The 19,171-nt window shown below is 44.8% G+C and overlaps 1 protein-coding gene across 1 annotated transcript; it reads right to left on the bottom strand.

Moving 5' to 3' along the window:
* Window positions 1-16,023: 16,023 nt before the first annotated feature.
* On the bottom strand, window positions 16,024-17,668 carry LOC125547929 (premnaspirodiene oxygenase-like). Its single transcript, XM_048711663.1, has 2 exons — window positions 16,733-17,668; window positions 16,024-16,650 (listed from the first exon to the last, which is right to left on the bottom strand). The coding sequence occupies exons 1-2, from the start codon at window positions 17,666-17,668 to the stop codon at window positions 16,024-16,026; spliced, it is 1,563 nt and encodes a 520-aa protein (XP_048567620.1).
* Between the last annotated feature and the right edge of the window lie 1,503 nt (window positions 17,669-19,171).

The following is a 19,171-nucleotide window of genomic DNA, read 5'->3' as shown; positions in this document are numbered from 1 at the left end:
ACGAGCTTTCCATATATTGTGCTTTGCTTATTTACTTTTCCGTTTCTATTGCTATCTTCACTACAAAATACCAAAAATATTACTTTTACTACTGTTACCTTTTGCTACCGTTATCACCACTATCATATTACTTTGCTACTAAACACTTTGTTGCAGATATTAAGTTTCCAGGTGTGGTTGAATTGACAACTCAGCTGCTGATACTTGAGAATATTCTTTGGTTCCCCTTGTGTTGAATCAATAAATTTGGGTTGAATACTCTACCCTCGAAAACTGTTGCGATCCCCTATACTTGTGGGTTATCAAGACTATTTTCTGGCACCGTTGCCGGGGAGCATAGCTCTATTCTTTGAGTCACTTGGGATATATATATCTGCTTATCATTATGAAGAACTTGAGAGATCCAAAAACCAAGATCTATCCCTCAACTACGAGGGGAGGTAAGGAACTGCCATCTAGCTCTGCACTTGATTCACCTTCTGTTTTGAGTAAGCTTGCGACACCTACACCTGCTTCTGCTATTCGTTCTGATATGTCGCATGTTATTGATGATGCCACTTCTGCTATGCATGATACTTATGATGAAACTACCTCTATGCCTGATACTACTATGTCACTTAGTGCTTTTCTTGATGAACAACTTGCTAGGGCTAGAGAAATTGAAAATATTGAATCTGATGATACTGATGGAAGTGATGATGAAGAAACATTTGCCATTCCTAAGGGTTATGTTTTTGATCAAGATGCTTCTTTAGCTATTTTAGCTTGCAGAAATAGAACTGAACTTAAAAAATTATTATCTAAATGGAGTAAGCAATCTCTAAATGATAGAGTGAAGCCTGACCCTGCTTTGGCTACTTCACCTATCTTTGTTACTGATAAGGATTATGAATTCTCTGTTGATCCTGATATAATTACTTTGGTTGAGTCTGATCCTTTTCATGGTTATGAATCTGAAACTGTTGTGGCACATCTTACTAAATTGAATGATATAGCTACCCTGTTCACTAAAGATGAGAGAACTCATTACTTTTATATCCTTAAAATATTTCCGTTCTCATTAAAGGGTGATGCTAAGATATGGTTTAACTCTCTTGATCCTGGTTGTGTGTGTAGTCCCTAGGATATGATTTATTACTTCTCTGCTAAATATTTCCCTGCTCATAAGAAACAAGCTGCTTTAAGGGATATATATAATTTTGTGCAAATTGAAGAAGAGAGTCTCCCACAAGCTTGGGGGAGGCTTCTCCAATTACTTAATGCTTTCCCTGATCATCCTCTTAAGAAAAATGAAATAGTTGATATCTTTTATAATGGACTAACCGATGCCTCCAGAGATTACCTGGATAGTTGTGTTGGTTCTGTTTTCAGGGAAAGAGCACCGAATGAAGCTGAAATTATATTGAATAATATGTTGACAAATGAAAATAATTGGACACCTCCGAAGCCAATTCCTGAGCCTATTCCTAAACCAACTCCGAAGAACAGGGGTATTCTATTTCTCAGTCCTGAAGATATGCAAGAGGCAAAGAAATTTATGAAAGAAAAGGGTATTAAAGCTGAAGATGTTAAGAATTTACCTCCTATTGAAGAAATACATGGTCTTAATTTACCGCCTATTGAAGAAACATATAATCCTAATCCTTTACCTATCAAAGAAACTCATGGTCTTGATAACCCGACACAGATAGTAAAGGTAAATTCTCTCTATAGATATGATAAAGCTATAATCCCATTTACTAAAATTGCTAGCCCATACTTAGATGAGTTTGATAAATTTATGGCTAAGAAAGAAGATTTTAATGCTTATTTTGGTAGAGAATTAAAATACAATTCAAATATGCTTGGACACTTGGGTGATTATATGGCTAATGTCAAAGGTGAACTTAAACTTATTAGTAAACATGCTTCGATGGTTACCACTCAAGTAGAACATGTACTTAAAGCTCAAAATGATTTGCTTAATGAATTGAATAGTAAAGATAATGATTATGCTGTTAGAGTGGCTACTAGAACTGGTAGAATGACTCAGGAACCTTTGTATCCTGAAGGCCACCCTAAGAGAATTGAGCAAGATTCTCAGAGAAATAATATAGATGCACCTAGTCCTTCTAAAAGGAAGAAAAAGAAAAAATGATAGGACTTTGCATGCTTCTAGTGATCCTATTGTTGAAACACCTGAGAATCCAAATGATATTTCTATTTCTGATGCTGAAACACAATCTGGTAATGAACCTGAAACTAGTGATAATGTTAATAATAATGTTCATGATGATGCTCAACCTAGTAATGATAATGATATAGAAATTGAACATGCTGTTGATCTTGATAACCCACAATCAAAGGATCAACGTTATGATAAGAAAGACTTTGTTGCTAGGAAACATGGTAAAGAAAGAGAGCCCTGGGTTCAGAAAACCCATGCCTTTTCCTCCCAAACCATCCAAGAAAAAGGATGATGAGGATTTTGAGCGCTTTGCTGAAATGATTAGACCTATCTTTTTGCGTATGCGATTAACTGATATCCTCAAAACCAATCCTTATGCTAAGTACATGAAAGATATTATTACAAATAAAAGAAAGATACCGGAAGCTGAAATTTCCACCATGCTTGCTAATTATACTTTTAAGGGTGGAATACCAAAGAAACTTGGAGATCTAGGAGTACCCACTATACCATGCTCCATTAAAAGAAATTATGTTCAAATTGCTTTATGTGATCTCGGAGCTGGTGTTAGTGTTATGCCTCTCACTCTATATCGTAGACTTTATTTGAATAAGTTGACACCCACTGAAATATCTTTGCAAATGGCTGATAAATCAACTGCTATACCTGTCGGTATTTGTGAGGATGTGCCTGTTGTAGTTGCAAACGTTACTATTTTAACGGACTTTGTTATTCTTGATATTCCCGAGGACGATAGTATGTCTATTATTCTTGGAAGACCTTTTTTGAATACTGCAGAGGCTGTCATTGATTGCACTAAAGGCAATGTCACTTTTCATGTTAATGGTAATGAGTATATGGTACACTTTCCGAGGAAACAACCTCAAGTTCATAGTATCAACTCTATTGGAAAAATTCCATCGATTATATTTGGAGGTTTTGAATTTCCTCTTCCTACTGTCAAGAAGAAATATGATATTCTTATTATTGGGGATGTGCATATCCCCGTTGAGGTAACATAGTGTTATTCGAAATTTCTCCGGTTCCATGTTATTTGGAATGAGTTCGTTAACAAGACTTGATCAACCTTGTTAGTGGATTTCTTTTGATGATCATGAGATGGATGAAACTAGAAGGCACAACTTTCTGTATCCCACTTTTACTTTCTGTTATTTATATTAAATAAAATAAAAATAAAAATTTGTCTGTCTGTTATCTGATTATCCGTGCAATATAAAAATACCTCGAAAATAGAAGTTTTCCAAATGCCCTGAAAATTAAATATGATTTTTTCTAGAATATTTGAGGATTTATGGAACAAAGAACACACCAAGGGGGCCAACCACCTTGCCATGAGGGTGGAGGGCGCGCCCACCCTCCTAGGGCGCGCCCCCTGCCTCATGGGCCAACGGTGGCCCTCCTCCACTTATTCTTGCACCCACACACTTCATCTTCCTCCCCCAAACACGAATAACCAGCTCAAACCCGAGTCCAAGCTCGTTTTGCTGCCATTTTCGATTTCCTTGCTCAAAGCACCTCTCACAAAACTGCTTGGGGAGATTGTTCCTTGGTATGTGACTCCTCCATTGGTCCAATTAGTTTTTGTTCTAGTGATTTATTCATTGCAAATTTTTGCTCCTTAGGTGACCCTGTTCTTGAGCTTGCATGTCAAATTTATATGGTCAAAAGTAGTTTTGATGCATGATATAGGCCCTAGGCACTTGTAGGAGTAGTTGCTATCAATATTATTGAGTTTGGTTTACTTTTATTTTGAAGTTACTAAAATTTTCAGAATTTTTCAGAGGAAGAATAATGCTTAGGAAAATGTTCCAAGGTGGTTCTTCAAAGAAGTAAGGACCCAGGCTTGCAATGCGTGATGCTGACGAAGAGCTACCGAGAGACGCTCCAGTGCGTCCTTGTGAGTGGCCTTCTAAAAATTTTATGGATCAAGCGGGAATAAAAGAAGAATTCAACGCATATTTGCGTAACGCTGATCTTGTGAGCTTCGAGGAAGAGAAGTGCAGTCAGTATCATGAGCTCACTAGCTCCTTTGTGAGGAGGTTTGAATTTTCCACTTCACGTAATTCTCCAACTATCCTGTTTGATCTTTATGATAAATCTTATACCAAGGACTTAGAGGATTTTACCACTGCATGCAAACTTCCACAATGGGGTAGTATAAGGGATCCTCGCAAATCTGAATTTAGAGATTTCCTTGCTGATATAACCATGGGAGAATCTAGAGATATTACACAAGCTACCATAGGGAGCATTCACTTTCCTGCCATACATTATTTTGCTCTCTTCATAGGCAGATGCATAAATGGTAAAGATAAAGCATGTCACGTGTGTGTCCCTGACCTCAGTATTCTTAGGAGTGCTGTGTTAGGAGACAAATCATATAATTTGGGAGCCATTGTTGCACGTAGGTTGCATCTTAATGGACGTAATGGAGATTTCTTTGGGGGAATTTATGCAACCCACGTAGCTAATTTTCTTGGTATAGATGTGCGCGAAGATGATATTGAATTACCTCCTGCCTATCTAGATTTTAATGCTATGGTTCACCACCAGTTTGTCGAGAGGAACGAATCACCTCTCTAGTATCGACTAATCTTTGACAGACGTCGTGCTGTCCGTATTACTCTCCCTGCTCCTGCTTTCTTTGATTATCAGGCAAGAGGAGGATATACTATTACCAGAGAGGAGGCAGATGGGTACGAGAGGAGAGAGGAGGCTGCTCATCGCCACGCTGCAGCTCAGCAGGCGATAGCTGCTGCATCACAGTACGATCCCAACAACTATTATTATGGATATCCACCAGGCCAGTCGTGGCCATAGACCAACTTAGGCCAAAAGCCTAAGCTTGGGGGAGTACGTATTTCCCACTGACATGACATTTATGTTCACACACTCATTACTAGATGTCGGTGCTCATACTTTTTCATTGTATCATCCATGCTAGTTTATTTTCCTTTTTATGCTTTCTTCTTGTGTATTTAATAAACCTTAAGAAAAACCAAAAAAAATAGTTGTAGCTTCTAGCTAGTTTTAATTTCCATGCTTGTAATAGTAATTAAAAAAAGAAAACCCAAAAATATTTCTTGTTCTTCTTTTGCTTTGGGGAGCTTTTCCGTGTAAATAGTTTTATTTCTTTTCTTTTATTTCGGGGTCGATAGGAGAAGACCATGATTAAATTGTTGAAGTGGCTCTTATATGCATAAATGTTGATCTGACAAAAGAGCCCATATTGCCTTGTCTTCTCTTGTTTATTGAATGCTTGCAGATTCCAGCTTAGTCCAATGCACGTGCACTATTACTATTATTCACACTATTTGGCCGTGCAAGTAAAAGGCAATTATGATGATATATGATGGACTGGCTGAGATGAGAAAAGCTGGTATGAACTCGACCTCTTTTGTTTTTGTAAATATGATTAGTTCATCGTTCCTGATTCAACCTATTATGAATAAAAATGTTTGCAATGACAACTAGAGATCATAGTTTCTTGTGCCATGCTTGATTAGCTATGAGTTATAATGGTTTACCTTGCGTGCCAACATGCTATTAAAATGGTTATGATGTGGTATGATAGGGTGGTATCCTCCTCTGAATGATTTAAGTGACTTGACTTGGCACATGTTCACGCATGTAGTTGAAACAAAATCAACATAGCCTTCACGATATTTATGTTCATGGTGGATTATATCCTACTCATGCTTGCATTCGGTGTTGATTAATTTTAATGCATGTTCATGACTGTTGTCGCTCTCCAGCTGGTCGCTTCCCAGTCTTTTGCTAGCCTTCACCTGTACTAAGCGAGAATACTGCTTGTGCATCCAAACTCCTTAAACCCCAAAGTTATTCCACATGAGTCCACTATACCTACCTATATACGGTATCTACCTGCCGTTCCAAGTAAATTTATATGTGCCAAACTCTAAACCTTCAAATAAATATCCTGTTTTGTATGCTCGAATAGCTCATGTATCAACTAGGTTGTCTGTATCTTCCATGTTAGGCGGGTTATTCTCAAGAGGAGTGGACTCCGCTCCTCACTCACGAGATAAATGGCTGGTCACCAGGATGCCCAGTCCCATGCTTTATGCAAACTAAATCAAAATAATTGCAAACAAAACTCTCCCTGGGACTCTTGTTAGTTGGAGGCACTCATTGTTTCGAGCAAGCCATGGATTGATGCTTGTGGTGGAAGGGGGAGCATAAACTTTACCATTCTGTTTGGAAACCGCCTATAATGTGTGTAGCATGGAAGATATCGCTATCTCTTGTTTGTTATGTTGACAATGAAAGTATACCGCTCAAAATATTATTCACCTCTATTTCAAAACCGAGCTCTGGCACCTCTACAAATCCCTGCTTCCCTCTGCGAAGGGCCTATCTACTTACTTTTATGCTGAGTCATCATCCTCTTATCAAAAAGCACCAGTTGGAGAACACCGTTGTCATTTGCATTCATTATTGTTAGTTTACATTGAGTATGACTTGACTGGATCTCTTTTACCATGAATTACAATGTCTAGTCAGTCCTTGGTCTTAAAAGGTGCTCTGCATTTATGTTTTGCGGTCTCAGAAAGGGCTAGCAAGATACCACCTTGTTATATCATATTATGATTGTTTTGAGAAAGTGTTGTCATCCGAGTTTTATTATTATGGCTCGCTAGTTGATTATGCTATTGACATGAGTAAACTTGAGACCTATGCGTTATTGCAAATGTGGTTAGTTATAATCTTTGCTGAAAACTTGAATGCTGGCTTTACATATTTACAACAACAAGAGCAAACAGAGTTTGTAAAAGTTTTTCTTTATCACTTTCAGTTTGTGAACTGAATTGCTTGAGGACAAGCAAAGGTTTAAGCTTGGGGGAGTTGATACGTATCCAACGTATCTACTTTTTCCAAACACTTTTGCCCTTGTTTTGGACTCTAACTTGCATGATTTGAATGGAACTAACCCGGACTGACGCTGTTTTTAGCAGAACTACCATGGTGTTATTTATGTGCAGGATCAAACGTTCTCGAAATGACCTGAAACTTCATGGAGACACTTTTCAGAAAATAAGAAACATACCTGCCAAAGATGAAGGCTAGGGGGGCCACCGTCTTGCCACGAGGGTGGGGGCGCGCCCCCTACCTCGTGGGCCCCCTGTTGCGTCTCCGACTCCAACTCCACCTCCATATATTGAGTTTCAATGAGAAAAAAATCAGAGAGAAGAAGTCATCGCGTTTTACGGTACGAAGCCGCCGCCAAGCCCTAAAACCTCTCGGGAGGGATGATCTGGAGTTCGTTTGGGGCTCCGGAGAGGGGAATCCATCGCCATCGTCATCATCAACCATCCTCCATCAGCAATTTCATGATGCTCATCGCCGTGTGTGCGTAATTCCATCATAGGCTTCCTGGACGGTGATGGGTTGGATGGGATCTATCATGTAATCGAGTTAGTTTTGTTAGGGTTTGATCCCTAGTGTCCACTATGTTCTGAGATTGATGTTGCCATGACTTTGCTATGCTTAATGCTTGTCACTAGGGCCCGAGTGCCATGATTTCAGATCTAAACCTATTATGTTTTCATCAATATATGAGTGTTCTTGATCCTATCTTGCAAGTCTATAGTCACATATTATGTGTTATGATCCGTTAACCCCGAAGTGACAATAATCGGGATACTTACCGGTCATGACCGTAGTTTGAGGAGTTCATGTATTCACTATGTGTTAATGCTATGTTCCGGTTCTCTATTAAAAGGAGGCCTTACTATCCCTTAGTTTCCGTAAGGACCCCGCTGCCACGGGAAGGTAGGACAAAAGATGTCATGCAAGTTCTTTTCCATAAGCACGTGTGACTATATTCGGAATACATGCCTACATTATATCAATGAACTGGAGCTAGTTCTGTGTCACCCTAGGTTATGACTGTTACATGATGAACCGCATCCGGCATAATTCTCCATCACTGATCCATTGCCTACGAGCTTTCCATATATTGTGCTTCGCTTATTTACTTTTCCGTTGCTATTGCTATCATCACTACAAAATACCAAAAATATTACTTTTACTACTATTACCTTTTGCTACCGTTATCACCACTATCATATTACTTTGTTACTAAAAACTTTGCTGCAGATATTAAGTTTCCAGGTGTGGTTGAATTGACAACTCAGCTACTAATACTTGAGAATATTCTTTGGCTCCCCTTGTGTCGAATCAATAAATTTGGGTTGAATACTCTACCCTCGAAAACTGTTGCGATCCCCTATACTTGTGGGTTATCAAGGCTATATTGACTGCATGTCATGTCCTAAACCGAGTTCCCACAAAGAATAAAGAGATAACTCCATTCGAGGAATGGGAGAAGAAAGTATTAAAGCTCTCTTATCTACGAACATGGGGTTGTTTGGCGAAAGTCAATGTGCCAATTCCAAATAAGCGCAAGATTGGACCAATGACCGTGGATTGTGTTTTCCTGGGATATGCTTGTTGGAAATATGCCCTAGAGGCAATAATAAATTGATTATTATTATATTTCTTTGTTCATGATAATCGTTTATTATCCATCCTAGAATTGTATTGATAGGAAACTCAGATATATGTGTGGATACATAGACAACACCATGTCCCTAGTAAGCCTCTAGTTGACTAGCTCGTTGATCAATAGATGGTCACGGTTTCCTGACCATGGACATTGGATGTTGTTGATAACGGGATCACATCATTAGGAGAATGATGTGATGGACAAGACCCAATCCTAAGCCTAGCACAAGATCATGTAGTTCGTATGCTAAAGCTTTTCTAATGTCAAGTATCATTTCCTTAGACCATGAGATTGTGCAACTCCCGGATACCGTAGGAGTGCTTTGGGTGTGCCAAACGTCACAACGTAACTGGGTGGCTATAAAGGTACACTACAGGTATCTCCGAAAGTGTCTGTTGGGTTGGCACGAATCGAGACTGGGATTTGTCACTCCGTGTAAACGGAGAGGTATCTCTGGGCCCACTCGGTAGGACATCATCATAATGTGCACAATGTGATCAAGGAGTTGATCACGGGATGATGTGTTACGGAACGAGTAAAGAGACTTGCCGGTAACGAGATTGAACAAGGTATCGGGATACCAACGATTGAATCTCGGGCAAGTATCGTACCGATAAACAAAGGGAATTGCATACGGGATTGATTAAGTCCTTGACATCGTGGTTCATCCGATGAGATCATCGTGGAACATGTGGGAGCCAACATGGGTATCCAGATCCCGCTGTTGGTTATTGACCGGAGAACGTCTCGGTCATGTCTACATGGTTCCCGAACCCGTAGGGTCTACACATTTAAGGTTCGGTGACGCTAGGTTTGTAGGGATATGTATATGCAGTAACCCGAATGTTGTTCGGAGTCCCGGATGAGATCCCGGACGTCACGAGGAGTTTCGGAATGGTTCGGAGGTAAAGAATTATATATAGGAAGTGCTATTTCGGCCATCGGGACAAGTTTCGGGGTCACCGGTATTGTACCGGGACCACCGGAAGGGTCCCGGGGGTCCACCGGGTGGGGCCACCTATCCCGGAGGGCCCCATGGGCTGAAGTGGGAAGGGATCCAGCCCAAAGTGGGCTGGGGCGCCACTTCCCCCTAGGGCCCATGCGCCTAGGGTGGGGGAAACCCTAAAGGAAGAGTCCTAGAAGGGGAAGGCACCTCCTAGGTGCCTTGGGGAGGAGGGATTCCTCCCTTGGCCGCCGCCCCCCTAGGAGATTGGATCTCCTAGGGCCGGCGCCCCCCCTAGGCCCCCTATATATAGTGGGGGGAAGGGAGGACCTCTCACCCTTGCCTTTGGTGCCTCCCTCTCCCTCTCCAACACCTACTCCTCCTCCATAGTGCTTGGTGAAGCAATGCCGGAGTACTGCAGCTCCACCACCACCACGCCGTCGTGCTACTGTTGGATCCATCTTCCTCAACCTCTCCTTCCCCCTTGCTGGATCAAGAAGAATGAGACGTTACGCTTACCGTACGTGTGTTGAACGCGGAGGTGCCGTCCGTTCGGCGCTAGGATCATCGGTGATTTGGATCACGACGAGTACGACTCCATCAACCCCGTTCTCTTGAACGCTTCCGCGCGCGATCTACAAGGGTATGTAGATCCACTCCTCCCTCGTTGCTAGATGACTCCATAGATAGATGTTGGTGACACGTAGGAAAATTTTGAATTTATGCTACGTTCCCCAACAATGCTTTTCATAACATAGGTTATAGATTCTTGGTTGTAAAATCTGAAGTACCTGACATGCATGTCGGTACGATCATGGAGTCGAATGATGCGACTTTCTTTGAAGATATCTTTCCCATGAAGGATATGACTACCTCATCTAATCAGGAGTTGCCTAGTTCATCGAATCAGGAACCAGTTACAATTACCGAACCTGTCATTTCGATGGAACACTTTGAAAGTCCTGTGGAGGAGAACAATGAAGTTCCTACTAGGAGCAAGAGACAGAGGACTGCAAAGTCCTTTGGTGATGATTTTCTTGTGTATCTCATAGTTGACACTCCTAGTTCTATTTCATAGGCCTATGCATCTGAAGATGCTGACTACTAGAAGGAAGCGGTTCGTAGCGAGATGGATTCTATCTTGGCGAATGAAACTTGGGAGATAACTTATCATCCTTATGGGTGCAAACCTATAGGATGCAAATGAGTATTCGAGAAGAAGCTTAGGCCTGATGGTACTATTGAAAAGTACAAGGCTCGGCTTGTGGCTAAGGGTTATACCCAAAAGGAAGGTGAAGATTTCTTTGATACTTACTCACATGTGGCTCGACTGACCACTATTCGAGTTCTACTTTCACTAGCTGCCTCACATGGTCTTCTCGTTCATCAAATGGATGTTAAGACTGCTTTCCTAAATGAAGAGTTGGACGAGAAAATTTATATGGAACAACCAGATGGGTTCGTACTAGATGGTCAGGAAGGAAAAGTGTGCAAGTTGCTGAAGTCTTTGTATGGACACAAGCAAGCACCCAAACAGTGGCTTGAGAAGTTTGAAAGAACTTTAACAGCTGCAGGTGTTGTAAACGAAGCTGACAAATGTGTGTACTGTCGCCATGGTGGGGGCGAGGGAGTTATCCTTTGCTTGTATGTTGACGACATACTGATTTTCGAAACAAATCTGAATGTTATTAAGGAGGTCAAGGATTTCCTATCTCGTTGTTTTGAGATGAAGGATTTAGGAGTGGCTGATGTCATTCTGAATATCAAGTTGTTGAGAGATGATGATGGTGGGATTACATTGCTTCAATCTCACTATGTGGAAAAGATCTTGAGTCACTTTGGCTATAGTGACTACAATCCCTCTCCAACACCATATGATGCGAGTGTGTTACTTCGAAAGAATTGAAGAATTGCTAGAGATCAATTAAAATATTCTCAGATTATTGGCTCGCTTATGTACTTAGCCAGTGCTACAAGACCTGACATCTCTTTTGTTGTTAGCAAACTGAGGCGGTTTGTCTCAAAACCAGGAGATGTGCATTGGAAAGCTCTAGAGAGAGTTTTGCGTTATTTCACAGGCAGTGCGAATTATGGAACACTACACCAGGTACCCAAAGGTGCTTGAAGGGTGTAGTGACTCAAACTGGATCTCAAATGCTGATGAGATAAAGGCCACGAGCGGTTATGTATTCACTCATGGAGGTGGTGCTGTTTCTTGGAAGTCTTGCAAGTAGACCATCTTAACGAGGTCAACAATGGAAGCAGAACTCACAGCACTAGATACAGCTACGGTCGAAGCAGATTGGCTTCGTCATCTCTTGAATGACTTGCCGGTTGTTGAGAAACCTGTACAGGGTATCCTTATGAACTGCGACAATCAAACTTTAATCACGAAAGTGAGCAGCTTAAAGCATAACATGAAGTCATCAAGACACGTTCAGAGAAGGTTAAAGTCTGTCAGAAAAATGAGAAACTCCGGAGTTATTGCATTGGATTATATCCAAACATCTAAAAATCTGGCAGATCCTTTCACTAAGGGTCTATCACGTAATGTGATAGATAATGCATCAAGGGAGATGGGTATGATACCCACAATATGAGTTGTTCACAGTGGTAACCTAGTCTATGTAATCGAAGATCCCATGAATTAGATATGGAAGACAAGCTGTTGGTCAACTGAGAGGAGAGTATCCTTACTATTAACAATACCACTCCATGAAGATGCAATACTCTCCTAATCTTCATGGCAGGTTGATGTATATCTTAATGTGTTCTAAGTGGCTCATTGAAGCAGAGATGTCGTCCTGCAGAACATCTTTTGAAGAATGCACCTATATGAGTTTGATTGTTAAACGTCACAATCTATGAGAGTAGGGTTCTCTCTAGTAAACTCATGAAAGGTCTCAGAGTATGACGCATAAGCTCCACCCACGGGGAAGACCCACGGTAGCCACGTATCGGTCAAGGCTTTATGTGAAACTAAATTCGCAGAAAACTTGCAGTTCAGGGCCCAGTCCACTGTCCAAGTTGCTTAATAGTTATAGAGTTCTAGGTGGAAGTTCAACTTAACAGTCTTCACTGTAGTACCGGTATATAAAACAGTGTTTTGGAACCAAAGGCAAATTTTGTGTGCCTCTGGGATCTGGTGGGGGATTGCTGAAATTTTGTCTATTTTGGGCCTAGCCCAATAGCAGTTTCAGAAATTCCTAATAAGTTCTAGAGGCCCACGTAGCCCATTCGTGCAAGGCAAGAGGTGGAACTAAAGTTTAGTCCCACATTGCTAGTTTAGAGAGAGTTGGACCTCTTTATAAGGGAGGCTCTTTTTCCACATGTATGAGGATGAGAATAAGAGGGACATCCACGCGCGCTCCTCCTTCGCCGCCCGCCTCGCCACGCCACGTCACGACAGGTTGCGGGAATGAGCTGAGCCGATGTCTAAATTTTTGCCACGCGACGGGTATACGAAAGGTCACGCGGAAGCTGAAATGTTTTTGCCATAGTGGAGATTGAATACGAACGGTGCATCTCTTCGCCTGCTGCCTGTTCATTTCGTCTCCCTCGTTCCCTTCAGCTCCCGGGGCAGCCTCTCGCCTCCTTCTCTTGCGCCTATAAAAGGGAGGTCGCTCCTCTCAGAGAGAAGCACCAGAACTTCTTCTTCCTCTCGCCACAGTTCTGAGCACTGTGCTGCTGCTACGTTCTTCCCCATCCCGGCTTGCGGTGTGCACCGCAGGTCGGGACAGTAGGCCTCCGAAACCGCACCTTTTGAGTCCTGTACGGAAGAAGGGTGATGATGTTTTTGGGAAGCGCTTCGCGCGACTACCGACTTCTTCGTCATGAACGCCCCGGACTCCGACGACTACTTCCCCGACGACGACTTCTTCCCCGACGTCGACAACCTCCTCGACGACATGGCTAGCGAGGACACCGACCCCAAGTCCAGGGCTTCTGCTGCTGCTGTCCCGTACGTGTTCTTCCTCTTTCTATTAGAGGCCCTGCTACATTTTCTTGTTCTAGTATTTGCCCTAGATATGTTAGACTCTGTTTCATATATGCAACTTGCTATACTGTCTGCTCCAGATGTGTTTAGTCACAGTTCATATATGAAGTTGATGTTTACCTTCTCTTTGTCAAATCGCATGACTTGTTTTATCACTACTATACTAGTCGTGCTTTATCTAGTATTTCTGTTAATAAAATCATTCAGTAAATTGCTCATATTTCCAACATCTTGTACTATTTTCTTTCGATCTTCATGCCTCGCGTCGTTTTCTTCATCCATAAAGAGGTCGCAACATGTGCCCTTCTTTGTCATATCCATGTTAACCTTTTCAATGGCAGTAGGCAATGCATTTTTATTGTGGCCTTAGCAATCATACCTCATTTTGACGACTCTTGATGCAAATAAGAACATGCATAAAGACACCATAACAGCCTGGACATGCTCAATTGTAAAGGTACTATAACAATGCTTAAAATTAATATCAAAACTCACAAAAATCGATAATTTTGGTGGTTTTAATTTTTGGACAATTACCAGCGGAACACCAAAAAACAATAGGAAGGAAAGTAACAATGTGCATAGCAGCTAGGGGAGTAATACATAGGAAATAAGTACATGCCCTAGGTAGAATGCAAACTAGATTCTTTTTTGTAGTGTATGTCATACTAAGGGACTAAAAACTGCAATTCATGCATGATAAATATTACTATATTGTGAATCAAAATAAGCAAATTCATAAATACGTTCTCTTGCAATTGGCCGACCGTTCCACCTGAATCTCTATCTCTACTACTTAAAAGGAACGTAAGGTTTCCATTTCACCTTTCTTCCTACCACCGCTTTGTCCAACCTTCCCTGTATGATAATAAATCAACTTAATTTACTTACCTTCTGATCCAGTTTCACTTTAATTTACATACCAAACTTCGGATCAAAATATAAAGTAATTCATGGGCAGAATTTGATGATCATTTATTTATACAATCGCACTATTGTAGACAGATAAATCACAAGCCGACGTACTAGAAGATTTATATCCCGTTGCAACGCGCGGGCATTATTCTAGTTCAATCAAACTTCGGTAACCAAAACAAATCACATTATCTTCATCAATTTCGTGTCCACAAAGTGTCAGAGAAGATGCAAGAAGGATGACTTGCTCATAAATCAATCAGTCCCTGAAATACTCAAGTAGCAAGCACACAAATAATTACCGATACATAGCCAGCTGACTTCATTGATATGAATTTATTTTTTCCTAAAAATTAAACGAAGCAATGCTATTAAATATCAGCATCCATCTTACCGATGATCTTACATATTGTAAGACTCATCTCCCTAGTAACCACACAAACCATGCCAGGCTATATGTCATCAACATGCTCTACTGTAGGCAAGAACGAAAAGGAACTCACATGTATCTCCTCAAACAGATTCTACTCAGCCTGGCCCGTTTTTTCCATGCAACCTCAAAAAAATGGTGCAAGTAACCAAACGCGTCCCATACCAAAAGCATCCTTGGTGTTGCAGTTGCAGTTTTTTGAAGAATGGCCATTTTCATGTCAAGGTTTTGCAAATGTCAAATTTTATACCCTCGGGAAGCCAATCAAATTGTGCATCTTTTAGCTTGTAATTCTGAATTTTTTGTTCATTTTATGCCAAATTCAATCATTGTGTTAGGGAACCTCCCCCCTTTTTTTTATCTTAGCACAGTTAGCAATTCTTCATATAAAGTCGCCATGACGGCTTTTTCTTAAAGAAAACAACAAAAATAAAAACTGCAGATCCTTACAACCATAGCTAAGACATTTATTTTAATAGTCTTGCTAAGTCCCAGTCGACCGAGACTTAGAGAAGTCTCACTCGATGTCACTTGACTGAGATTTTGTTAAATCTCAGTTGAATGAGACCTAGGCACATTTTTATTTTAAAATAATAAATTCATAACCCGGCATCTCACGATTGTCACCACAAAGCACAAACACAACCCGTGCAAACACAAGAAATTTTTCTCGGTGCTAATACGGCCGGGTACGTCTACTGATCTGTGGGCACAGGGAAACTGCAGATCCTTACAACCGTAGCCAAGATATTCATTTTAATAGTCTTGTTAAGTCTCGGTCGATTGAGACATAGCGAAGTCTCAGTTGATGCTATATCCGTGAGATCTAACATTGAGATTTGTGCAAAAAAAAATCAGTTTTTTTCTTTTCTCTTTTGCATAGTATGTCACTTGACCGAGACTTGGTCAAATCTCAGTCGACTCAGACTTAGCCACACTCTTATTTTAAACTCATAGTCACCACAAATACAAACCGTGCAAACACACGAGACTATTCTTGGTGCTAATAATACGAGTACGTCTACTGATCTGTGGTGGGCACAGGGACATGAGGGACAGCGAACACCAGTAGCTCGGCCCGGCGGCGCGTGGTGAGCCCGGCCTCCTCAGTCATGTCCAGTTCCTCGGGGACCATCCCGTCCGGCAGCTTCCAGTCGAAATGGAAGAGCAGCGCCGCGAGGGCGAGCTCGAGGTGCACGAGGCCGAAGGAGACGCCGGGGCATATCCTCCGGCCGGCGCCGAACGGCAGGAACTCGAAGTCCGTCCCCTTGAAGTCCGGCGCGCCGCAGTTCTCGAACCTCTCCGGAAGGAACTCCTCGGCGGAGTCCCAGTGGGCCGGGTCCCTGCCCATCGCCCAGGCGTTGACCAGCACCATGGCGCCCTGTGGGACGTCGAAGCCGAGCACCTGCTGCCGCGGGCCGCACTCCCGGATGAGCATCACCGGCGGGTGCAGCCTGAGCGTCTCCTTGATGACCAGCCGCAGGTAGTGCAGGTCTGCCAGGCCGTCCTCCGTCACCCTGCGGTGGCCGTCGAGCTGCCGGCGGACCTCGTCTTGAGCCCTCCGCATGGCCGCCGGCTTCCGCAGCAGCTCGGCCATTGCCCACACCAGCGTCGTCGACGTGGTCTCGCTGCTCGCACTAATCATGTCCTGCATGCAAACAATAATTTCGATCGAGGGTTCTTGGTGATGGTAAACACTGAACAGGATCGGGATTCGGGAGAGAGCTTACTATGATGACCAGTTTGATGTTCTCCGTGGTGAGGGGATACTGGGAGTCCATGTCGTCCTGGAGCCTCAAGAGAACGTCAAGCAAGTCCTCCGTGTGTTCCTCTCCGCCGTCGTTGCAAGCTGTTGATCTCTTCTTGTCCCGGTGCTGCTGGATGACGGAGTCCATGAAGGCGGCCATGCGTTTGTTGCGGTGCTGGATCCTGGCGGGCACGCGGCTGAGGAGCATGGCGAGCCGTGACGACGGGAAAAGGTCCGGCAGGGTCATCCCCGGCACGATCTTAAACCCCTCCCGCAGCAGCGTAAACAGAGTGTCACGGTCGTCGCTCCTCAAGCGGCCGATCATGGCTTGCACCGAGGAGTCCGCGACGAACGAGGCTAGCCCCCTGGTCAAGTTCATGGACGCCGACGCCGATGCCGCCGACGCGACGGAGCGGAGGAGGCGTCCAAGCACCTCCGCTCTGACAGCGCGGAAGGAGTGGACGCGGCGGTTGCTGAGGAGCTCGAGGGTGCAGATCTTGCGGAGCTGCCGCCAGCCGTCGCCGTATGGCGCGAAGACGAGGCCCTCGGAGCCACGCAGGAAGAGCTGCATGGTCGGGCTGAGGGGCCGCGACGCGAAGGCCACGTCGTGGGTCTTCATGATCTCGCGCGCCGCGTCCGGGGAGGTGGCCACCAGCACGGGGAGCTGGCAGAACTTGAGCAGCATGAGCGGGCCGTGGCGCCGAGCCAGGTCGCGCATGGCGTGGTGCGGCGGGACCGACGAGCCGGCCAGGTGGTGCAGGTGGCCGATCACCGGCAGCGCCCATGGCCCCGGAGGAAACCGTTGCTGGCCGGCCGACCTCCTGCGGCTGCGGAACACCCCCGCCAGGTAGAGCACGGTTACTACGACTATAAGGAGAGGCAGGAGGGGCCAGTAGTACGCTGGGCTCTCGGCAGCCATGGCCGGTAACTTTGAGCTCGATCGGCGTTAAGAGTACGTCGTGCGCTGATGTGTTGTCTCATGTTGAGGAGGTTTGGATATTTATAGCGGCCTTGCGTAGAGTGTGGTCATCTTGGCTGCACCGGAGCGATTTGTTTGCATTCCGTGGCACAATCCAGGCCCGGATTAAACTTGGCGATGCGATCTCTACTAGACTAGTCGAAATCGCCTGCCGTCACCTGCTACGACATCGGCCCAAACTGCATGCACAATTTGAACTGACGGCTCACAGCCATCTACTTGGACCCCGCTCCTTCTAAGCATATTATTAAAGCAACTCTAATGGACCGACCCAAAAGAACCACAATTTTATTTGTTTGTTCGTTTTGGTCGGCCATGCGCACAAGGACGTCCGCATCCGCGTTTGAGTCGGCGTATGCGCCCAACGCTTGCCCGACCCATTTTAACAGCGTCGACAAAAAAAAACTGTGCATGCATATTTAAAATAAAAACAACTTAATTAAACATTAAAGCAGGAAAGGAAGGCCGGCGAGAGTCCACGTGCCCACATTAGCATTAAAACAAACTAAACTACGAGGCGGCGCGCTGCTTTAGGCGTCGTCGTCGTCCTCGGGGTCGGTGAGGTCGATGAGCGTCAGCGCAGGGCCGGCCCAAGGGAACGTCTTGTTCCAAGTCGTGGCGATGTTGGCCGCGGGCAGCTGTTCCGGCATGGGCAGTGCCGGCGCGGGGGGCTATGCCAGCGCGAGCAGTGCCGTCGTGGGGGGCTGTGCGGCCGCCTGTGCAGGCGCGGCCTGGCGCGCCTCCTCCTCAGTATCGCGCTGCTCCTCCTCGAGGTCGCGCTCGAGCATCTCCTCGTACTCGCCGCGACGGCGTTCCTCGGCCAGCCATCGCTGGTGCCACATCTCGAGGTACGTCGCCTCCTGCGCCGGCGTCGCCCCCATCCAAACTGGTGGCGCGGACACCCACTCGCGCAGTACTCCCGTCCAGGAGTAGCGCTTGATGGGGGATGGCTCCGACTCGGGCTCTGGCTGCGGCTTCGGGTCGGCCTTGACGCGGCGTCGGGGAGGGGACGGTGGGGCCACTGGCGGCAGCACACAGTCGTCGGTCGTGGAGAGGGCAATGGCCTGCGCTAGGGCCACCTCATACTGAGCCTCCTCTTCCTCCACCGCCTCCATCCTGCGCCGCTCGTCCTCCTCGCTATCGCGGTAGACCGCCGCAGGGGCCGCCTGATAGGCGTCCTCCGCCGCCTGGTCCTCCTCGCGGACGACGAGCGTGGACGGTGGCACGCTGCCTTCGACCTCGCGCACGCCGCGTTGCCTCGCCTCCTCGTGCTCGAAGGCGAAACACCTCTTCCAGTTCGGCAAGTCAGATGCGTAGGTGGCGTCGCGGTGCTGCTCCGGCGTCAGCAGCGCCCGCCGGCGCCGCACCTCCTCCACGTGTGCCCTAGCCGACCGCGGCGCCGCCGGCACTGGGTTCCCCTCTGAATCTAGATGCCAGCCGTGC

Source organism: Triticum urartu, chromosome 3 (assembly GCF_003073215.2).
Source record: "Triticum urartu cultivar G1812 chromosome 3, Tu2.1, whole genome shotgun sequence".
In the NCBI taxonomy this organism is placed as follows: Eukaryota; Viridiplantae; Streptophyta; class Magnoliopsida; order Poales; family Poaceae; genus Triticum; species Triticum urartu.
Note: the sequence above shows the minus strand (reverse complement) of the source record. Positions and strands in the feature narration are given on the sequence as shown.